The sequence below is a fragment of the Muscardinus avellanarius genome (assembly GCF_963383645.1).
Source record: "Muscardinus avellanarius genome assembly, chromosome: 2".
NCBI classification, from domain to species: Eukaryota; Metazoa; Chordata; class Mammalia; order Rodentia; family Gliridae; genus Muscardinus; species Muscardinus avellanarius.
In genome coordinates, this window is record NC_137787.1 from 35,142,092 (window position 1) to 35,164,046 (window position 21,955).

A 21,955-nucleotide genomic window follows, 5' to 3' on the forward strand; every position below is an offset into this window, starting at 1 on the left:
GCCGCGGCCGCAGCGCAGGGAAGCCGAGCGCCGGAGGAGCCGAGCGGCGAGGAGCGCCCGGCGCGACGCGGGCGGGGCGGCGGGGACGGTCACCGCGGAGACGGCCGCGCGCACGCGCACGCGCACGCGCACGCGCAGCCCCGCCGCCCCCGCGCGCCCGAAAAAGATCCCGCCCGCCCGCGCCGCCCCGCCCCCACTTCCGGCGTCTCCTAGCGACGGCGGGCGGGGCGGCGCTGACCCTGCGGCCCTGCAGGTGGCGCGGCCGCCGGCGCCTTTGTTAGGAGGCCCGGACGCGCCGGGCTCTTGGCTGCGGCTGGGCTCCGGCCTCCGACCTGGGGGGCCGCGCGCCTCGCCCGGCGCCTGACCGCAGCGGAGGACGGCGCGGCCACCTGTTTTTCACTTGACAAATGTCCTATATTTCTACCTTTGGAGTGGTGGAGGGGGCACTGGGGACCGAGCCAGGAACGTTCTAGCTCTGCTACACTCCCAGCCTTTGTTTGTTTGTTTGAAGCAGGGTCTCCCCAAGTTGCGAGGGCCTAAGTTGCTGAGGCTGACCAGCCTACCTTCCTCCTGTTTCAGTCTAGTCTCCCAAGCACCAGGATTGCAGGCGCGCCGCCCACAGGCTCAGTCCCACCTCCCGGCATGGGCTGACCCCGCCAAGTCAGGATTTCATGATCATGGAATCATACATTTCAGAGACCAGGTTTTGCTGGTCCTGATTTCCTATACGAATAAAATAAAATGGAAACGTTAAGTACTTTAAAAATTCAAGGTGCCCGGCGTGGTGGCACACACTTGTAACCCCATCTGGGAGGCTGAGACAGGAGGAGCCGGGTTCCCGGACAGCTTCAGCTACTTAGGCCCTTTGCAACTCAGTGAGACCCTGTTTCAAAATAAAGAATAAAAAATAGGGCTGGGGGTATAGCTCTGAGGTAGAATGCCCTTGGGTTCGATCTTAGTACCTAAAAAAAAATTTTTTTTTTCAAGGTAAGGTAGGTAATTCTGATCCTGCAGAGATAAAATCCACAGACACATAGACACACACACACACACACACACACACACACACACACACACACATCATTCTGGACCAAACCATTATACGGCTGTATGAGATATATATTTTTTTTTTCCTTTTATTGGTGAACCAAAATTAAAGTGCTATGGTTGTAAATAATGGTGTGGGAAAATTAAAACTAATAAGCAGCTTGGTGCAGCTTTAACAAATCTTTATTACGAAATCAGTAGGAAATAAAGAGAAGAGAAAGCAGCATGGTAGCACAGGCATTAGGGAGCCTGAACATGGAACTCTGACCACCTCTGGAACCCCAGCCTTTAAATAGATTTTATATTGGTATCTTTTTACCAGCGTTACCAAGCTATTAGGCAAGAAACTTTTTTTTTTTTTTTTTTTTTTTTTTGTGGTACTGGGGTTCCTGGAAGCCCTTCTACCTCCGGACTACATCCCCAGACCTATTTTTTTATATTTTTATTTGAAAACGGCCCCTTAAACCAGCGAAGCTGGCTTCGAATCTGCGAGATCCTCCTGTCTCCGCCTCCCAAGCGTGGGGATTACAAGCGTGCGCCACCACGCCCGGCTCTGACTACTTTTTAAATATTGGAAATTAACACCAAAGCAATTTTACAATACCAGCACAAAAAGGATGTTAAAAATGTTGGACTAAGCCGGATGTGGTGGCATACACTTGTAATCCCAGTACTTGGGAAGCTGAGACAGGAAGATCGTGGTTTGTAGCCAGCCTAAGCTACTTAGTGAGCCCCCTCCCCAACTTAGTGAGACCCTGTTTCAAAATAAAGAGATAGCCGGGCATGGTGGCACACTCTTGTAATCCCAGTACTTGGGAGGCTGAAACATGAGGATCACACAGGTTCAAAGCCAGCCTTAGCTACTTAGTGAGGCTTTGAGCAACTTAGTGATACCCTGTTTCCAAATAAAATATAAAATATGTCTGGGAGTATATGCCAGACGTAGGACACCCCTGGGTTTCATTTCCAGTAAAACAAAAATAAACTAAAATAAAAAATAAAGAGTTAAAAATAGGGCTGGGGCCAGGCATGGTGGTGCAAGCTTGTAATCCCCATGCTTGGGAGGCAGAGACAGGAGGATCGCTCAGGTTGGAAGTCAGCCTCGCTGGCTTAAGAGACCCTATTTCCAAATAAAAATAATATAAAATAGGTCTGGGAGTGTAGCCCGGAGGTAGAAGGGTTTCCAGGAACCCCAGAACCACCAAAAAAAAAAAAAAAATAGGGCTGGGGGTGCCGGGCATGGTGACGCACACTTGTAATCCCAGTCATTGGGAGAATGAGACAGGAGGATCGCAGTTCAAGGACTGGGATTACAAGCATGTGCCACCATGCCCAGCTGCAAGACCCTATTTAAAACCAAAAATAAAAAGGGCTGGGAGTATAGGTCAAAGGTAGGATGCTCCCAAGTTCAATCCCTGTCGCGCGCAGTGACGACTCTTACACGATCTTCCTCAAGCAGTTTTATTACCCCAGGTTCTTGTACAGTTCCCGCAAATCTTCTTCCCGTAAATCTTCTCTTCTCTCTCTCTCCCCCCAGAGATCTTCCCCTTATATAGAGCCCAACAGCCAATCAGCAGACTGTTCACGTGCACAACTCATGGCAACAGCCAGTCCATTGGCTGTTGCCCTATGGCATGCGGTGTTCCCGTGTATCTCATGCTCTTGTCGTCACTTCCTGAAAGCTGTTTACCACCTAAGTGCTCTGGGGAAGATTTCCGCTCAGCGCCATCTTAGCTCTCGGACTTACTGGCTGATGGGCGGGGCCCGTCACAGTTCCCCCTTTTTTGTTTTTTCAGACAGGAGAGGACAGAGGACTCAACCCCTGTATGTTTGGAAGGGGCTTCTAGGCCCACCACCTTTTGCCAGGGACGGGACAAGAATCAGTGGCAACCCGTATGCAGTTGAGCATGCCCTCCTCGGGATGCACCCTCCCGGGGTCCCGAGTGCAGTCCTAGCTGGCATCCTGTCATTAAGACTTTCCCATCGCCGCAAGCCATATTTGAGGGGATTGTCCCAACTCCATGGCTGCAAATGCCTGAGCTATGAGCACTTGATCTGTAGCGCGCTGACGGATTAGTTTTCTAAGACAGTAGAGACATAAGATACACAGTAAGACCAGACAAAGACCAAGAGCACCCAGTCCAGCCCACTCTTTTAAATGACGAGCTGCTTGTTGGATCCAGGACATCAAGGTGCGGGCCATCACCGGGTCAACTTGAGTAGTATTGGTTTTGATGATCTCCAACCGCAACCGTCTTGTCAAATTGTCAAATTTCGATGACCGGTTATCTGTAGGATATGCAGAAAGCTCGCAAGAAAGATTAGCGGCAATAAACGCATTATCATTAATCATGACAAGGGGAGCTAAATCCGTGCAACTGCCATTTATCCCACAAAGAAGCCACAGATCAAATAGGTTAGAATGAAAGGCCATGGTCAGGCTCTAATAAGTAAAATTATAACCTGCAAAAGTAGAATTTGCTCCTGTGCCAATTTTAAGGGGAAAAGGTAAAAGGATTAAGCGGGGAAGAACTTGAGCAGAATGACTCAAAGGCAATAGAAAAGAAAAAGCAGTCAAAAGCCCCCATTGTGGATCACTTCCTATCCTTGGAATTCCACAGTATCATGGTCCCCAAAAGAATCAGTCGATGGCTCATCATCCTTTTGTTTCACCAGACGAGTCAGCCGCTCTGGAACCCAGACAGGATCGGCGCCGTTCTGTGGAAACACACAAACAGAGCCTCTGGCCCATGTGAGCACTGGGTCAGGTCCCCTCCATTGCCCTGTGAGGGCATCCTTCCAACGCACGAAACCCTGGCTCGTACCCGAGGGGGCAAAATGACGATCGGCAGCAGTCTTGCCATTGACATCTAATTGCAAAAAATTCAAAGTAAAAAGGGCTAAGGATAGGCGCTGCTTCGGTTTCATATTGGTTCCAATTCCCTCTTTTTGTTTTATCAAGCATTCTTTAAGAGTACGATGGGCGCGTTCCACAATACCCTGTCCCTGAGGGTTGTACGGAAGGCCATGCTTTAGAGTTATTCCCATCTGTGAACAAAAAGATGTGAATTTTTGGGAAGTATAAGCCGGGCCATTATCAGTTTTTATTTCTTTAGGCATATTCCATGCTGCCCAGGCCTCAAGGCAATGATTGACGACGTCATGTGCCTTTTCCCCGGCATGAGCAGATGCATGAATAATTCCAGAGACAGTATCTATGGAAACATGGATATATTTCAATTTTCCAAATTCAGATATGTGAGTTACATCCATTTGCCAGAGATGTAGAGGGAGCAAGCCTCGTGGGCAAATGCCCACATGTGAGGGGTGTAAAAAAGGGGCACAGGCATTACAGGTTTTTATAATTTCCCGAGCCTGATGTCGAGGGATTTTAAATCGCTGTTGTAATGTTTTAGAATTTACATGATATTGACGGTGAAATGCCTGTGCCTGTTGCATTTGAGTAAGAGAAAAAATCATATGTATCTTGGTGAGTTTATCTACTAGATCATTTCCATATGTAATAGGGCCAGGTAATCCAGTATGTGCCCTAACGTGCTGGATAAAGAATGGTGTCTTTCTTAAATGTATATAAATCTGGATTTGGCTAGCCATAGAATGAATAGGAGTATGTAAAGAGAGTTGACCCGCGCATTCAAGCGATCTAACCAGATTAACCACATATTGTGAATCTGATAATAAATTGAAAGGAGAAGAAACTCTCTTAAAAATTTCTAAAACAATATTTAATTCAACCAGTTGTGGAGAGGTATGTGAATATTGGATGATAACAGGATCGCTTCCCTCTATTAGGTAGGCCCCCACACCAGTTTTGGATCCATCAGTAAAAATGTTAATTGCATTAGCTACAGGTTTGTTTTTAGTGACCAATGGGAAAATGAGAGGATGTTCCAGAACAAAATGTAACAATGGATCTTTGGGAAGATGATTGTCTATTTCACCACTGAAAGAGCACATAAGTATAGCCCAATCATCAATAGTGGCTACCAGCGTTTGTACTTGCAGAGCAGTGTACGGTACCACCAGCTTATCGGGCGTTCTGCCAAAGTGTTGGATGCACTGCTGAATGGCTTTAAGGGCAAGGCTTGCTACACTGGTGGGATAATATTCAACTACCTTTTGAGGGGAGACTTTGGGGTGAATCCAAAGAAGGGGTCCTTGTTGCCAAAGAACACTAGTAGGCTGTTTTTCAGTGGCCAGGATACAAGCCCATAATGGCTGTCCAGGGGTCACTCGACGGAGAGACGCTTTCGTAAGTGCTTGTTCTACTAATTGTAACGCATGGCGGGCCTCATCGGTAAGGACGCGAGGAGAATCTAATTGAGGATTGCCTACGAGCAGATTATATAAAGGTTTCAAGGCATGGTTAGGAATTTGTAAAAAGGGTCGAACCCAATTAATGTCTCCCAACAGTTTTTGGAAATCATTGAGGGTTTTTAATTGATCAGTGCGGATGATTAATTTTTGAGGCAGGACTGCATGGGGGAGAACAATGTTGCCAAGAAAGTGTATATTTTCTCCTCTTTGTACCTTTTCTGAGGCGATGAATAATTGATGAGTTTCCAAAATCTTTACAAGGTGACAATAAGCCTCCTCAAGTATGGAGGGATTTTTTGTGGTTAACAAAATGTCATCCATGTAGTGAATACACCGAATTTCTGGAAATTTGGTTTTTACGGGCTCAAGAGCACTATTTACATATAATTGACAGAGGGTAGGGCTATTGGCCATTCCTTGTGGGAGGACCACCCATTCATATCTACTGTCAATTTCCTCTTGATTAATAGAGGGAACAGTAAAAGCAAAACGAGGAGTATCCGCAGGATTTAAAGGGATGGAGAAAAAACAATCTTTTATATCTATGCTGATAAGTGGCCACTCCTTCGGAATAGCAGAGAGGAGTGGAAGCCCTCGTTGGACTGGCCCCATAATCTGCATTTGGCTATTTATGGCTCGGAGGTCGTGTAATAACCTCCATTTTCCAGATTTTTTCTTTATCACAAAAATCGGGGTATTCCAAGGAGAGGTGGATGGCCGGATATGGCCTAACTGTAATTGCTCTTGTACTAATTTCCTTGTTACTTCAAGCTTTTCACGGGAGAGAGGCCACTGAGGAACCCATACTGGATCTCCCGTCTTCCAGGTAATGGGAATTGCCTCCTCAGTGGCTACTGCACAAAACCCAGTTCCTCGCGACCACTCTTTTCTTTAGTAGGAATTGGGCTTTTACGTCCCTGGAGGTGTTTTCCCAGCCCGTAGGAAGGGTGGTAGCCCTGGCGAAGGAGAATATTATGGGCTTGGGGGAAATAAGATGTATTTTGTAAGGAATATCCCATGTCCACTAATAAATCTCTTCCCCAGAGGGAAACTGGCAGCTCCAGCACATAGGGTTCAAACTGCCCCTTATGTCCCTCCTGATCTTTCCAATGTAAAGCCCTAGCACTGAGGTCAGGGGTTTTAGCATAACCCAAACCTCTAAGTTCTCCGGTAGCCTTTTGAGTGGGCCATGAAGATGACCAATCTTTACAGGCGATGACACTTTTATCTGCCCCAGTATCTAAAAGTCCTAGGATTTGCTTGCCTTCCACGTCCAAGGTTATCAAGGGACGAGTTCCCATATCAAAGGCAAGAGATATTAACTCATTTCCTGAAGAACCGAACCCACCAATACCGCGTCGTCCCTCTGCTGAAGGAAACATACCATGTAGACTGGGAAGCAAAAGTAACTGTGCCACTCTATCCCCAGGGGAAATGGCAACGATACCCCGGGGCGCTGAAACCATCACTTTGATGATACCGGTATAATCCTCATCTATAACCCCCGGATGGACTACAAGTCCTTTCATGGTAGAGGAAGACCTTCCAAAAAGTAAGCCAACAGAATTAGGTGGCAGAGGACCTTGAAAATCTGTTTCAATAATTTGAACCCCCATTTGTGGCGTTAATACCAGCCTGGAGGTGGCACAGAGGTCCAATCCTGCCGAACCTGGAGTGGCTCGCCGGACTGTTCCGGAGGCTGTAAATTGGGCCACTGAGGTGGCTGTGTCTCCATGGCCCCATACACCTGAGGGTTCCCATATTTTTGTGGGCCCTGGGAACGAGGGCCCGCCCTCCCGTTTTTTGTCTGAGTATTTGATGATTGCTTTCCAGTATAGGGCAAGGGGTTGCCATCGATATCTTTAACCGAACGGCACTCAAAAGTAGGATGCCTTCCTTTTCTACATCGACGACAATACTCAGGAGGAGAAGGATAAGATTGGGACGCCCTACACTTAGGACAATCTCGTTTTAAGTGTCCTGTCGCTCCACAGGAAAAACAATTGCCATTTTTGGTACTATTCTTACTTTGTTGTCCGGAGGCCTGTATAATGGCTGCAGCAAGTCCTGAATTGGTTAAGGGTCCTCCGAGTTCCCTGCACACCTTCATCCACACCTCTAGGCCTTTATGTTTGTAAGGAGTGATGGCCTGTCTGCATTCTTTAGTGCATTGCTCATAGACCAATTGTTTAATGAGCGGCATGGCCGCGTCAGAATCCCCAAAAATTCTTCCCGCAGCCTCTACTAGACGGGCAACGAAGTCTGAAAAGGGTTCAGTCAATCCTTGAGTAATCTTTGTAAGGTTACCAGATACCTCTCCTTTGTTAGGGAGGGCCTTCCAGGCCTGGGTAGCGAGTCTGTTGATTTGTTCATACACCTGTTGTGGATACCCAAGCTGTTGATTAGCAAATCGTCCTTGGCCCATCAGCATGTCTATATCCCAGGCTGAATTTCCTGCTGCTCGATTACGTGCAGCTTGTTCAGTGGCATATTCTATATAATAAGCTTTCCAATCCAAATATTGGCCAGGATTTAAGGTGGCCCTAACCAAATTTTGCCAGTCTCCTGGGGTCATGGCATAGCGATGTAAACTCTCTATTATTGCTATAGTGAAAGCAGCTGACGACCCATATGTGCGAACTGACTCTGCGAGATGCTTAACTATTTTAAAGTCCAAAGGCTCATGATAACGATTTCCCCCCTCCTGCAGCTGGAAAACTGGGAAAGCTTGATTTGCTAGAAAAATTCCCGCATCTCTCCACATCTGACTACTAAAAGAGACACCTTCTCCTGCTCTGGGCGCAGAAGGGTTATACGGAGGAGGCGAAATTTCCTCTTTAATCAGTTCAAAAGCTTTCACTTGTTTACAAATGGCCTCTAATTCCTCCTCAGATTCATCCTCCCCCTCTGACTCTGAATCCTCCTCACTGGCCACTTTAGAGGAAGTTGAACGTTCCTCTTTTACACCGTCTAAAGCTGCCTGGCCCTCCTGCACAAATTTTCTAAAGCGCCTTTCTTCCAAACAGGCACGAATCAGCCGACAAAGCGGCCGAGTCCCTCCTGTGACAATACCTTGTTCTTCGGCGCGTTCTACGTCTCTTCCCAATTTATCCCAGCTTGCTAAAGAAAGATTCCCTGATACTGTAAACCATGGCGCTACCCTATCTATTTGTTCGAGAAAATCTTGTATTGTCTTGTCCCTAAGCTTTAGGCCTCTACTTTTCAACAAAGCTTTCAATGCTTTATGCAATGGGTGAGATGGACTATTTCCCATCTTGTCGAATCAGGACCAGCCCGATTCTCTAACTTGCTTACACTAAAAAATATCCTCCTTAATGGAGCCCCCTTTGATCGGGGAAAATACAGCGCTGTTCCTCGCTTTTCCGCGAGCCTCGCTTATCCGCGAGCCTTATTTACTAAATATCCTCCTTAATGGAGCCCCCTTTGATCGGGGAAAATAACCCTCCGTAAACGGAGCCTCCTCCTCCCTTTTCGGAGTCAAGGAGTACTTACCAGCCGGCTGCCCTGGACTGCCGAGGTTCTGATCAAAGCGAAGGTCCCCGTACGGGCCAACCACTTGTCGCGCGCAGTGACGACTCTTACACGATCTTCCTCAAGCAGTTTTATTACCCCAGGTTCTTGTACAGTTCCCGCAAATCTTCTTCCCGTAAATCTTCTCTTCTCTCTCTCTCCCCCCAGAGATCTTCCCCTTATATAGAGCCCAACAGCCAATCAGCAGACTGTTCACGTGCACAACTCATGGCAACAGCCAGTCCATTGGCTGTTGCCCTATGGCATGCGGTGTTCCCGTGTATCTCATGCTCTTGTCGTCACTTCCTGAAAGCTGTTTACCACCTAAGTGCTCTGGGGAAGATTTCCGCTCAGCGCCATCTTAGCTCTCGGACTTACTGGCTGATGGGCGGGGCCCGTCACAAATCCCCAATGCCACTAAATAAATAAATACATAAAAAAGGGCTGAGGTATAATGCCGTGGGACTTCCCTCATTATTAAATATTTTAAATGGCCAGGCGTGATGGCCCACACTTGTAATCCCAGCATTTGAATGGCTGAGACAGGAGGATTGCAGGTTCACGGCCAGCCTCAACTACTTAGTGAGGCCTTTCGCAATTCAGTGAGACCCTGTTTCAAAATAAAGAATAAAAAATAGGGCTGGGGGTGTAGCTCAGAGGTAGAATGCCTCTGGGTTCCATCCCCAGTACCGCAAAAAAGAGGCACGAAAAATAAATAAATATTTTAAATGTTCATTGAACTCATCCATCAATTAAGTTTAGGATGGATTCATTATGGAGAAGAACCAGGGAAGCAATGCTGAAGGCAGAGACGAGGTTGAAGACGACTCAATCAACCTACCTAAGAGTCAGTGGAAATAAAAAGAAGTGGATGGAAAGCCAGATGTGGTGGAGCACGCCTGTAATCCTGCTACTTGGGAGGCTGCGACAGGAGGATCACAGGTTTGAGGACAGGCTCAGCAATGTAGAGAAGCTTTCAGCAACATAAGGAGGCCCTGTTTCAAAAGGTGTGGCTTACGCCGGGCGTGCTGGCGCACGCCTGTAATCCCCGCGCTTGGGAGGCTGCGACAGGAGGATCACACAGGTTCGAAGCCAGCCTCAGCTACTTAGTGAGACCCTGTTTCCAAATAAAATATATATTTTTAAAAATGGGCTAGGAGTATAGCCTGGAGGTAGAAAGCCTCTGGGTTCCACCCCCCCCCACACACCAAAAGGTGTGGCTTAGAGGTAGAATGCCCCTGGGTTCAATTCCAGTATAAATAAATAAATAAATAAATAAATAAATAAAAGGAAAGGTGTGGTGGCAATGCTTGTAATCCCAGCATTTGGGAGGCTGAGACAGGAGGATCATGGTTCCCAGACAGCCTTAGCTACTTAGTGAGGCCCTTTGCCATTCAGTGAGACACTGTTTCAAAATAAAGAATAAATAATAGGGTTGGGGATGTTGCTCGGAGGTAGAAAGCCCGTTTTCCATCTCCAGTACCACAGGGAAAAAAAAAAAAAAGAATAAAAAAATAGGGCAGGGGGTGTACCTTCGAGGTAGAATGCACCTGGGTTCAATCCCCAGCAACACACACACACACACACACACACACACACACACACACACACACACACAGATTTAGAAGATGAGCCAAGGTATGGTGGCTCAAGTTTGTAATCCTAGTACTTGGGAGGCTGAGATTGGAGGATGGCACGTTCAGTGACAGCCTTAGCAATTTAGTGAGGCTCTCAGTAACCTAGTGAGACTCTGTTTCCAAATAAGAAATTAAAAAATCGATCTGAGGATGTATATATGTTGGGGATTTTATTATATTAATATATGTAATTATACATAGGAGATTAATTATGTGGGATTGATGATTGAATAGAGGTTAATGAGAGTGAGGAGTCAATGCTGGTGGTAAGTTGCTGACCTGGAAACCTAGGTAGTTGGTGGGTAGCAATTTATATGTAAGTTACAGAATATTCCATATACCCATAAAAACTACTATTTACATTTATTCTCTGTATGTTTTGTTCATTTTTATCAATAACACTGGCATAAAAACACTCAGACTACTGTTTTTATGCCACTGTTAATAATTTACTTAATTAATAAATAAAATCTTTTTTGTAGTACTGGGGATGGAACCCAGGGGCATTCTACCTCCAAGCTACACCCCCAGCTCTATTTTTTATTCCTTATTTTGAAACAGGGTCTCACTGTGTAGTAAAGGGCCTCACTAAGTAGCTGAGGCTGGCCGTGAACCTGCAATCCTCCTGTCTCAGCCTCCAGAATGCTGGGATTACAAGAGTGCACCACCACGCCTAGCTTCCAGCCTCTTCTTTATTCTTTATTTTGAAATAGGATCTCACTAAGTTGGGGAGGTCCTCACTAAGTAGTTGAGGCTGTCTGGGAACCACTATCCTCCTGTTTCAACCTCCCAAATGCTGGGATTACAAGCATGCGCCACCCCGCCCAGCCCTTTTATTTTTTTGTTTGTTTGTTTTTTGGTTTTTGTGGTACTAGGGATGGAACCGCAAGGCCTTCTACCTCCGGGCTACACTCCCAGACCTATTTTATACTTTATTTGGAAACAGGGTCTCACTAAGTTGCTGAGCACCTCCCTACATAGCTGAGGCTGGCTTCGAACCTGTGAGATTCTCCTGTCCCAGCCCCCCAAGTGGGGGGGATTACAAGCATGCACCACCATGCCCGGCTTAATTTTTTTATTATGAAATGGATACTCACCTGGGCATGATGGTACATGCCTGTAATACTAGTATTTGGGATGTTCAGACAGGAGGATCGGGAGGTGGAATGCCCATGGATTCAAATCTCAGTACAAAAAAAAAAAGAAAAAAGAAAAAACAGGGCATTGTTTCCTGAGGGACTCACTGAGTTGCTAAGGCTGGCCTTGAACCTAAAATCCTCCTGTCTCAGCCTCCCAAATAGTAGGATAACAAGCATATGCAACTATGCCCGGCGCACAAAAATAATATTTAAATAGTATATTATGTTTTCCCCCTCAAATACCGAAGTTATTGCTATGAAGAAAGAATGGGCCGGGCGTGGTGGCGCACGCTTGTAATCCCCGCGCCTGGGAGGCGGAGACAGGAGGATCGCGCAGGTTCGAAGCCAGCCGCGCTGGCGTAAGAGACCCTGTTTCCAAATAAAATATAAAATAGGTCTGGGAGTGCAGCCTTGAGGTAGAAGGGCTTCCAGGAACCCAGTACCACCACAAAAAAAAAAAAAAAGAAAGAAAGAAAGAAAGAAAGAAAGAAAGAATGGGAGGAATGAAGGTACTAACATATATTCAGTGTCTACTATATGCCAAGAACACATTTATCATTTCACATAAAGAGTAACTTTTTGGGGTTTTGTTTGTTTTGTGGCATGGGAGTTATAACTCCAGCCCTTCTTTTTTTTTGCATACTGGGGGTGGAACCCAGGTGCATTACATCTGAGCTAAGCCCCAGCCCTATTTTTTATTCTTTATTCTGAAACAGGGTCTCACTACGTAGCTGAGGCTGTCCATGAACCCCAATCCTCCAGTCCCTGGCTCCTGAATGCTGGGATTACAGGCAGTGGGTATGTCACCATGCACACCTGAAACCAGCTTTTTTTTTTTTTCTTTTGGCAGTACTGGGAATGGAATCTGGGGGCATTCTACCTCTGAGCTACATGCCCAGCCCTATTTTTTATTCTTCACTTTGAAACAGGGTCTCACTGAGTTGCAAAGGGCCTCACTCAGTAGCTGAGGCTGTCCTTGAACTGAGATCCTCCTGTCTTAGCCTCCCAAATGCTGAAATGACAATCATGTGCCACCATGCCTGGAATCCAGCTTTTTAACACATGACCCCATTGGTTAAAAACACAGCAGAGACCACCCCTCATGGCCTCATTTAATCCTAACTACTTCCTTAAATTCCAAACTCTAAATACCATTAACATGAGTGGAGGGATTAGATTCTCAACACTTGAACCCTTGGGGGACACATTCAAAACAAGGCAGGCACTGATTGCTGTGGTCATGAAATGCAGTGAGGAGCTTAACGGCAAAACAAAGTGATTTATGATTTTGTCAAAGTAATTTTATGTAGTCAAAAAGAAAGGAGCATAGACAAATCTTGATATTTTAAAATGGTAGGGAACACTGAATTTAACTACACTTAAAATATATCAGTAGGATTTCTTCCTTCCTCCTCCACAGGAATTAACAAGGTATTTCTCACAGATTTCTGTTAAGTACTTCTATTATCTAAAGGTCTGCCCATATGAATAAGTGAATGACTCAGATCACTGAAGTATTTCATGGATTTTCATTATATTTCAAGGAAAAATCCCATCTTACTTTCTAGCACAAAAATCTTTTGTCAATAACTATTACACTAAAGGAAAGTAATAACTGGGTATTAGTTAGCTCAGACAGGAGGATTGCAGTTCAAGGACAGCCTCGGCTACTTAGTGAGGCCCTTTGCAACTCAGTGAGACTCTGTTTCAAAATAAAGAATAAAAAATAGGGCTGGGAGTGTAGCTCAGAGGTAGAATGCCCCTGGGTTCCACCCCCATTAACCCCCCAATATGGGTGTTGTTTTTTTTTTTCTACTCTGAGCTACACACCTAGTCCTGTTTTATTATTTTGAAACAGGGTCTTATTGAGTTGTTAAGGGCCTCACTAAGTTCCTGAGGCTGGCTTCAAGCCATAGATCCTCATGTCATAATCTCCCAAATCCTGGGGTTACAGATGTGTGCCACAACACCCAACTCAAAATGTTTTATTGTTTTGTTTTTGTGGTACTGGGTTTCATTCCCAGTACCGCAAAAATACATGTGGGGGGGGGGCACACGTGTGCGTGTATACATGTGTTTTATAATTTTTTTTTTTTTTGCAGTACTGGGGATGGAACCCAGAAGTATTCTATCTCCAAGTGACATTCCCAGGCCTATTTTTTATTCTTTATTTTGAAACAGGGTCTCACTGAGTTGTAAAAGGCCTCAACAAGTAGCTGAGGCTGGCCATGAACCACGATCCTCCTGTCTCAGCCTACCGAATGCTGGGATTACAAGCGTGTGTCACCATGCCCGGCTTATAAAATTATTTTTCCTTTTAAAAAGTTTGGCATCTATTCATTGCCTCTTTTTTAAAAGAAAAAAGTTAAAGGCTTCCTTGAGACGCTTAAATCACTTAAATCATATTAGAGCTGGGTGTGGTGGTGCATGCTTGCTTGTCATCCCAGTACAGGAGTTTCTGTTCAAGGACAGCCTCAGCGAGTCGTGAGACTCTTCTCATCATCCTAGGGAGATCCTATTTCCAAATTAAAAATAAAATAGGGCTGGGGATATACCTCAGATATCGAATGCCCCTGGGTTCAATCACTAGTACCACACACACACACACACACACACACACACACACACACACACACACACACAATCATATTAGATCGTAGCATCATGCACACACAAAAACTCAGTCACAAATGAGATTTTGCAAGGGCCTCAGAAAACACAGCATATTGTCACAGCACCATATTGTGTGTGGTCGAATGCAGTTTGGGGTGGCTTCGTGAGCAGCAACAGAGAAGTTACACAGAAGGGCCTTGTGTTTGGCACTTGATGCTTTGTGGCCACTGTCTTGAAATTCTCAACAATTTCACCTCTATTGTGTTTGATAAGTGAAGTCCAGTGAGGCTGTGAGACTTGTTTCAGGAACTTGGAGGCTGCCTCTCTGCTTCTGTGGGTTCTCAGTGACCAACTCCCCTGCCCCCCCCCCCCCCCGCCTCCCTTTGACCTGGCCTCTTTCTTCTCAGTGCCCCTCCTCCTTCCACATAGAGGAGCAGTTACACCGCACTGATAGCAGAGTAGGTGTGGTGGTGCAGGCATGTAATCCCAGCATTTGGGAGGCTGAGACAGGAGGATCGCAGTTCAGGGACAGCTTCAGCTACTATTTAGTGAGGCCCTTTGCAACTCATTGAGATTCTGTTCTAAAATGAAGAATAAGCTGGGCCTGGTGGGACACCCCAGCCCCATTTTATTCCCTATTTTATCCTTATTTTGAAACAAGGTCTCTGTAGGTTGATGAAAGTCTCATGACCTTATGAGGCTGTTCTCAAACTGTGATCCTCCTTTCTCAGCTACCCAAGTACTAGGATTACAAGAATGTACCATGAAGCCTCACTGATCAAAAAGACTGCAAAGAAGCCAGGCACTGGGGCACAGGCCTGTATTACCAGTAATTGGGAGAGTGAGACAGGAGGATCGCAGTTTCGCAGCCAGCCTGTTACTTAGTAAGGCCCTCTGCAACTTAATGAGACCGTATTTCAAAATAAGAAATAAAAAAATATGTCTGGGATCCTGGTGTGGTGGCACACACTTGTAGTCCCAGCATTCCGAAGGCTGAGACAGGAGGATCGTGGTTCAAGGACAGCCTCAGCTAATTAGTGAAGGCCTTTGCAACTCAGTAAGACCTTGTTTCAAAATAAATAAAAAATAGAGCTGGGTGTGTGGCTCTGAGATAGGATACCCCTGGGTTCAATTCCTAATACTGAAAACAAATGAGTGAATGAGTGAATGAATAAATAAGTAAATTTAAGTTAGAATAAAAGCAAAGCTGGGGCTGACAAGGACCTGGTAACTAAGAAGAAACGTTTCCATCTGGACAGGATGTTAGGGAGGCTGGTATTCCGCCAGGAGTGGTGGTGCACGCTTGCAATCTCAGTACTGGGGAAGCTGAAACAGAAGAATAGCAGGACCATGGCCAGCCTCAGCTTCCCAGTGAGGCCCTCCACGGCTCACTGAGACTGCTTCAAAATAAAAAGTGAGTAGGGCTGGGGGATGTACCTCAGGGCTAGAATGTCCCTGGATTCAACCCCCAGTACCACACACAAGAACGAAAGGAAAAAGAGAGAAAGAAAGGAAGAAAGCAAGCAAGCAGGGCGTGGTGGCGCACACCTGTAATTTCAGCATTTGGGAAGCTTGGGAGGCTGAGACAGTAGAATATGAGTTCGCGGCCAGCCTCAGCTACTTAGTGAGGCCCTCTGCAACTCAGTGAGACCCTGTTTCAAAATAAAGAATAAAAAATAGGGCTGGGGTGTAGCTCAGAAGTAGAATGCTCCTGGGTTCCATTCCCAGTACCACAAAAAAGAAAGAAAGAAAGAGAGAGAGAGAAGAAGAAGGAGGAGGAGGAGGAGGAGGAGGAAGAGGAGGAGGAGGAGGAGGAGCTGGAAACCAAGCTACCTAGTTTGCAAATAAGGAAACAGTGTCTAGAGATATTGCTGACTTGTACTCTAGGGTCAAACCACCAGCCAGTGAAAGGCTGGTCCTAAAAGAGTCTCTTGTGGGGCCAGTTTAACTTTAGTCCCAGCTGTTGTGGGAGGTCTGTCTAGGGACAAAGTTAAAGGTTTTGTAATTTGCATTCTCATTGAAAGCAGAATCAAAATTGCCTTGTGAAAAGCCAGGCTTGGTGGCACATGCCTATAATCCCAGCATTTGGGAGGCTGAGACAGGAGGATCGTGGTTCGCGGACAGCCTCAGCTACTACTTAGTGAGGCCCTTTGCAACTCAGTGAGACCCTGTATCAAAATAAAGAATAAAAAATAGGGCTGGGGATTTGCTCAGAGGTAGAATGCCCCCAGGTTCCATCCACAGTACCGAAAAACAACAACAACAACAACAACAAAAACTTCCTTCAGCTTTAATTTGCCTCCTTTACAAGGAGATCAGGTTAGAAAATATCTGTGGATTCTCTTAAATATAACACAGTATCATGAGGTCTATCAAGACTAATACAACTAATGCCAGGCATGGTGGCGCACGCTTGTAATCCCCGTGCTTGGGAGGCTGAGACAGGAGGATCACACAGGTTCAAAGCCAGCCTCAGCTACTTAGTGAGGCTTTCAGCAACTTAGTGAGACCCTGTTTCCAAAAAATATATAAAAAAAAGGTCTGGGAGTATAGCCCAGCCTCTGGGTTCCACCCCCAGTACCACCAAAAAAAAAAAAAAAAAAAAAAAAAAGACTAATACAACTAAAGTAAATTGAAAATCATACTTTTGATCTCAATTTTGATAACTGTTTTCAGGGGTTCCTTTTAGGTAGAGGGAGTTACTGATGATTGAAGCCAGGGGGGGTTCCACCTCTGAGCTACACCCCCAATCCTATTTATTTATTTATTTAGAGGTACTGTGGATTGAGCCCAGAGACATTTTCACTCCCAGACTTATTTATTTATTTGTTTGTTTTCCGGTACTAGGAGTTGAACCCAAGGGCAGTGTACCTCCAAGCTACACCCCCAGCCCTAATTTTTTAGTCCTTTTCTTTTTTTGAAACAGGATCTCAATGAGTTGTGAAGGATCTCTCTAAGTAGCTGAGGCTGTCCCCAAACCGATACTCAAGTCTCAGTCTCCCAAATGCTGGGATTACAAGTGTGCACCACCACGCCCGGCCTATTCTTTATTTGGAAACAGGGTCTCATTGAGTTGCAAAGGGCCTCACTAAATGGCTAAGGCTATCTGTGAACCACAATATTACTGTCTCAGCCTCCCAAATGCTGGGATTACAAGTGTGTGCCACCACGCCCAGCTCCGAGCCCTGTTTTTTTCCCCCCTGCGGTATTGAGGATGGAAACGAGGGGCATTCTACCTCTGAGCTACACCCTCAGCCCTATTTTTTATTCTTTATTTTGAAACAGGGTCTCACTGAGTTACAGAGGGCCTCACTTAATAACTGAGGCTGGCTGCAAACCCATATCCTCCTGTCTCAGCCTCCAAAATGCTGGGATTGCAAGTGTGCGATACCACGCCCAGTTTATTCTTTATTTTGAGTCAGGTCTCACTAAGTTGTGGAGAGCCTCACTAAGTAGCTGAGGCTGGCCCGGAACCTGAGATCTTCACGTCTCAGCCTCCCCAATGCTGGGATTGCAAGCGTGCGCCACCAATCCTGGCTCTCTCCTAAACCTTTGCTCTCCAAAATCCTGCTAGTCTCCCACTTCCTTGCATACAAAGAGAGACAAGAGTATCTGAAATGAGGAAAAAGAAACGAAGAGGCAGGATGGCAGCCTCTCTAGCACTGCTGGGTCTCAGGCCAAGCAGCCCCGGGTCGGCTCTGCGCATAGGCCCGCCGTTGTCGAGGCGCTCCACGGCTTAGCCCTCCTCTGATAGCCACTAAGAATGAGACTTAGAGGAACCCAGGGAGGCTGGCTCAGTTTTAGGTTAACCAAGCGATTTGGCCCAACATTTACCAAACTTCCTAGTATTGTCCTGAAAATCTTTTTGATAGGACTACAAAGGAATGCAGAAGAGATTCATGGATCTCTCTCAATTCTAAATTTCACCTTGGGTTTGAAGCCAGATCAATCATGATTATAGAGGACATAATGACATTTACCTTTGTGGAACTGCCCTACTGCAGAACTGCCCTATTGCTTGATTTGTATTTTCTTTTCTTTTCTTTCTTTCCTTCTTTCTTTCTCTCTTTCTTTCTTTCTTTCTTTCTTCCTTTCTTTCTTTCTTTCTTTCTTTTTTTTTTTTTTTTTGGTGGTACTGGGGGTGGAACCCAGAGGCTTTTTACCTCCAGGCTATACTCCCAGACCTTTTTTATATTTTATTTGGAAACAGGGTCTCACTAAGTTGCTGAGAGCCTCACGAAGTAGCTGAGGCTGGCTTCAAACCCGTGTGATCCTCCTGTCTCAGTCTCCCAAGCGCGGGGACTACAAGCGTGCGACACCACGCCCGGCTTGATTTGTATTTTCTAAAATTATAAAATATCCACAGGGCACTATTTAGATAGAAATATACCAGAATGCCCAATTATTATGATTAGACTCTGTCCTGAAAAAAGATGAAAACTTCAAAGAGACAGACATAAAATTTATACACGCATTAAGAAAGGTTGTCATGGCAACTTGCTGGAAGACATATATTTTTAAATCTAAGTAAATTTAGCATTCAAAACACATTTGCATCTCCCTCAAAGGTTCTGTATCAAAAAATATTTTTAAAAGTCACTTTCAAAATTTTTCTGAATTTATACTTGAAAGCTTAACAAAATCCTATGCATATAACAGAAGCATAGACTTCAGCACTTATTTTCTGAAGGACCTATATAAGAAAATCCAAAATAAAAGGCCAATAACATTGCTCTTCTGCTTCCAGAAGCCCTACCGAGGCATCTCCTTCTCCATTTTTGAACCGCTAGCAAGCCATGTCATATAATCAGTTACAACTAGATATGAAAGGCCCCCTAAAGAGCTCATTTATTAATATTCAGGGTTGATATAACTGAGTCCTGAAGTTGTAATCCCAGAAGTGGGTGAATCCATCGTAATGGTACCTGGGTGGGACCCTGCAGACTGCAGGTGTGCTGGAGGAGGGCTCCTGGGGGAGGCCTTGCAGACTGTATACATGGTTCCTCCTCCCCGCTCTCTCTTCTTCAGGCCTCCATGTTGTGAGCACAGCCCATGTGCGCTCCTTTCTCCGCCTCTGTCACCTGATGTCATGGTGATGCCCTGAGATCCCTGGCCTCACATGGACTGAACCCAAAACTGTAGGAAAATAAGTCTTCTTTTCTCTAATCTACATGGTTTAGATTTTAGACTATAGCTGCAAGAATGCTGACAGATACAATCTCTAAAAGATTCTTTTAATCTCAACTGTCTGTTAGCTAATAACCTTGCAACTTAAACAACAAATCATGAATACGGTTTGAGGACAGCCTCAGCTACTTAGTGAGGCCCTCCCCAACTTAGTGGGACCCTGTTTCAAAATAAAGAATAAAAAATAGGGCAGGGGGTGTAGCTTGGAGGTCAAATGCCCCTGAGTTCATTCCCCAGTACAGCAGCAGCAGCAGCAGCAGGAGGAGGAGGAGGAGGAGGAGGAGGAGGAGGAGCAGCAGCAGCAGCAGCAGCAGCAGCAGCAGCAGCAGCTGAGCATGGTGGCTCATTTTTGTAATCCCAGCATTTAGAAGGCTGAGACCAGAGGATTGCTGTTTGCAGACAGCCTCAGCTACTTAGTGAGGCCTCCCTCCACAATTTAGTGAGACCCTGTTTCAAAATAAAGAATAAAAAATAGGGCAGGGGGTGTAGCAGAGGTAGAACGCCCCTGGGTTCCATCCCCAGTCATGCAAAAAAAAAAAGTTGCTTCCCTCCTGATAGCTCCTTGTAGCCTCTTCCCTCACTACAGCCCACAACAGAAGCTTCCTTTGTTCTCTGCTCTGTAGCCATGTACAAGTTTCTTCCCAACTCAGACCTGGAGACCTCTGGGCGTTAGAAGCTTCAAGGTGGTAAATCTTTGAAACATAAGATTTATTGTCCCTCCTGGGGTGACTCCCAGTGGAGACATAATAACAATGGCATGCCTGCTTTCTGTAGTTTTCTTTGGGGCTGTGTGTACGTGTTTGGGGGTGTGTCAGGGCCTTGTGCGTGCTAAGCACAGGCTGTGTCACTGAGCTACACCCCAGCCTGCCACACCCGTCATCCAGTGAGGTCTTTGCTGTACCTCACATGGGAATAGAGAAGTGAGGTCTTGCATGAGCTGTTTGACAAATGGTCAAGAATGGAAAGTCAGGTTAGGGGTGGGAAGAATCAGCAGACCAACTGGGTGTGTGTTCTGATAAAAGAAATGGGGCTTACCATGGAACTCGGTGTTGGGGTCTAATTCACTCTCTCTCTCTCTTTTTCCCCCCCAGTACTGGGGATGGTACCTAGGGACATTGTTACCTCCAATCTATACTCCCAGCCCTATTTTTTTAGTCTTATTATTATTAGGTGGTATATATGGGGTTCTTGGAAACCCTTCTACCTCCGGGCTACTCTCCCAGACCCATTTTTATATTTTCACTTGGAAACAGGGTCTCCTAAGCCAGCGAGGCTGGCTTTGACCCTGTGTGATCCTCCTGTCTCTGCCTCCCAAGCGTGGGGATTACAAGTATGTGCCACCATGCTCGGCAGTCTTTTTATTTTTTGAAAGAGTATCACTGAGTTGTGAAGAGCCTCACTAAGTAGCGGAGGCTGGCTGCGAGCCACGATCCTCTGGTCTCAGCCTCCCAAATGCTGGGATTACAAGTGTGTGCCACCACATCAGGCCATTCTTTATTTGAAACAGCGTCTCACTGAGTTATGGAGGGCCTCATGAAGTAGCTGAGGCTGGCCACGAACCTGCGATCCTCCTGAGTCAGCTTCCCAAGTACTGGGATTACAAGTGTGCACCACCACGGCTGGCTAATTTAAAAATCTTAATCTAAAAACATCATGATTCAGCCGGGCGTGGTGGCGCACGTGAGGCAGGAGGTCGGCAACAGGAGACTTCTTCCTATTCTGCTTTTCCACTTCCACTTGCAACTTCGCCATTGGCTTGGCCATGGCCAGGGCCATCTTGGCTTCAGCTCGCAACTTCTTTTGCATGGTGAAGAAGTCCATGTCATGCAAGGATTCGGACTTCTCTTCAGTAGTGTCTCTATCAGAATAGGAAGAACTCTGTTTGCTCATGGGGGACAAGGGTGTGTCCAGGCTGGTCTCAGTCTTGCTGTCATCAGCATCCCTGTCCTTATCACTGCCGCTGTCGTTGACAAAGCAGATCTGCAAGTTCATCCCACTCTGGAGTCCAGAGGAGAGGCTGGGCTTCCCGCTCCTGCTAGAGCTGGTGTAAATTCCTGGGCCATCAAAAAAGAAGCTTCCCAGTGCCAACTTCTGTCTGATGGACTCTCTCTCATTCTTCTGTGCCTGATAGGAGCAGCTCTCCTGGTGGAACATCTCGGCGCATCCTAGGGCGGGCGGCAGGGCTGTGGCCAGGCTCCGCCGACCAAGATGGATGCTGCCACTGAGTAACCTGCACATATTGTTTCTTTCATAGATGAAAATTAGAGAGTAATAAAGTGCAGCTAAGATGTCCAGTAATCTGATGGCCAAGCTAGACATGTAAACTTAGTACTTGGGACGCTGAGACAGGAGGACTGCAGGTTTTAGGCCAGCCAGCCTCAGCAATTTAGTGAGGCCCTCAGCAGTTCAGTGAGAACTTGTTTCAAAATAAGAAATAAAATAGGACTGGGGTGCTGGAGCCAG

At 46.1% G+C, this 21,955-nt stretch overlaps 1 protein-coding gene across 1 annotated transcript; it reads right to left on the bottom strand.

The window, feature by feature from the left end:
* Positions 1-209: 209 nt before the first annotated feature.
* LOC308258669 (schwannomin-interacting protein 1-like) lies at positions 210-21,646 on the bottom strand (the record flags this gene model as incomplete). The annotated part of the gene is made up of 2 exons (XM_080689344.1): positions 210-446; positions 21,173-21,646. The coding sequence occupies 2 exons, from the start codon at positions 21,644-21,646 to the stop codon at positions 210-212; spliced, it is 711 nt and encodes a 236-aa protein (XP_080545470.1).
* Between the last annotated feature and the right edge of the window lie 309 nt (positions 21,647-21,955).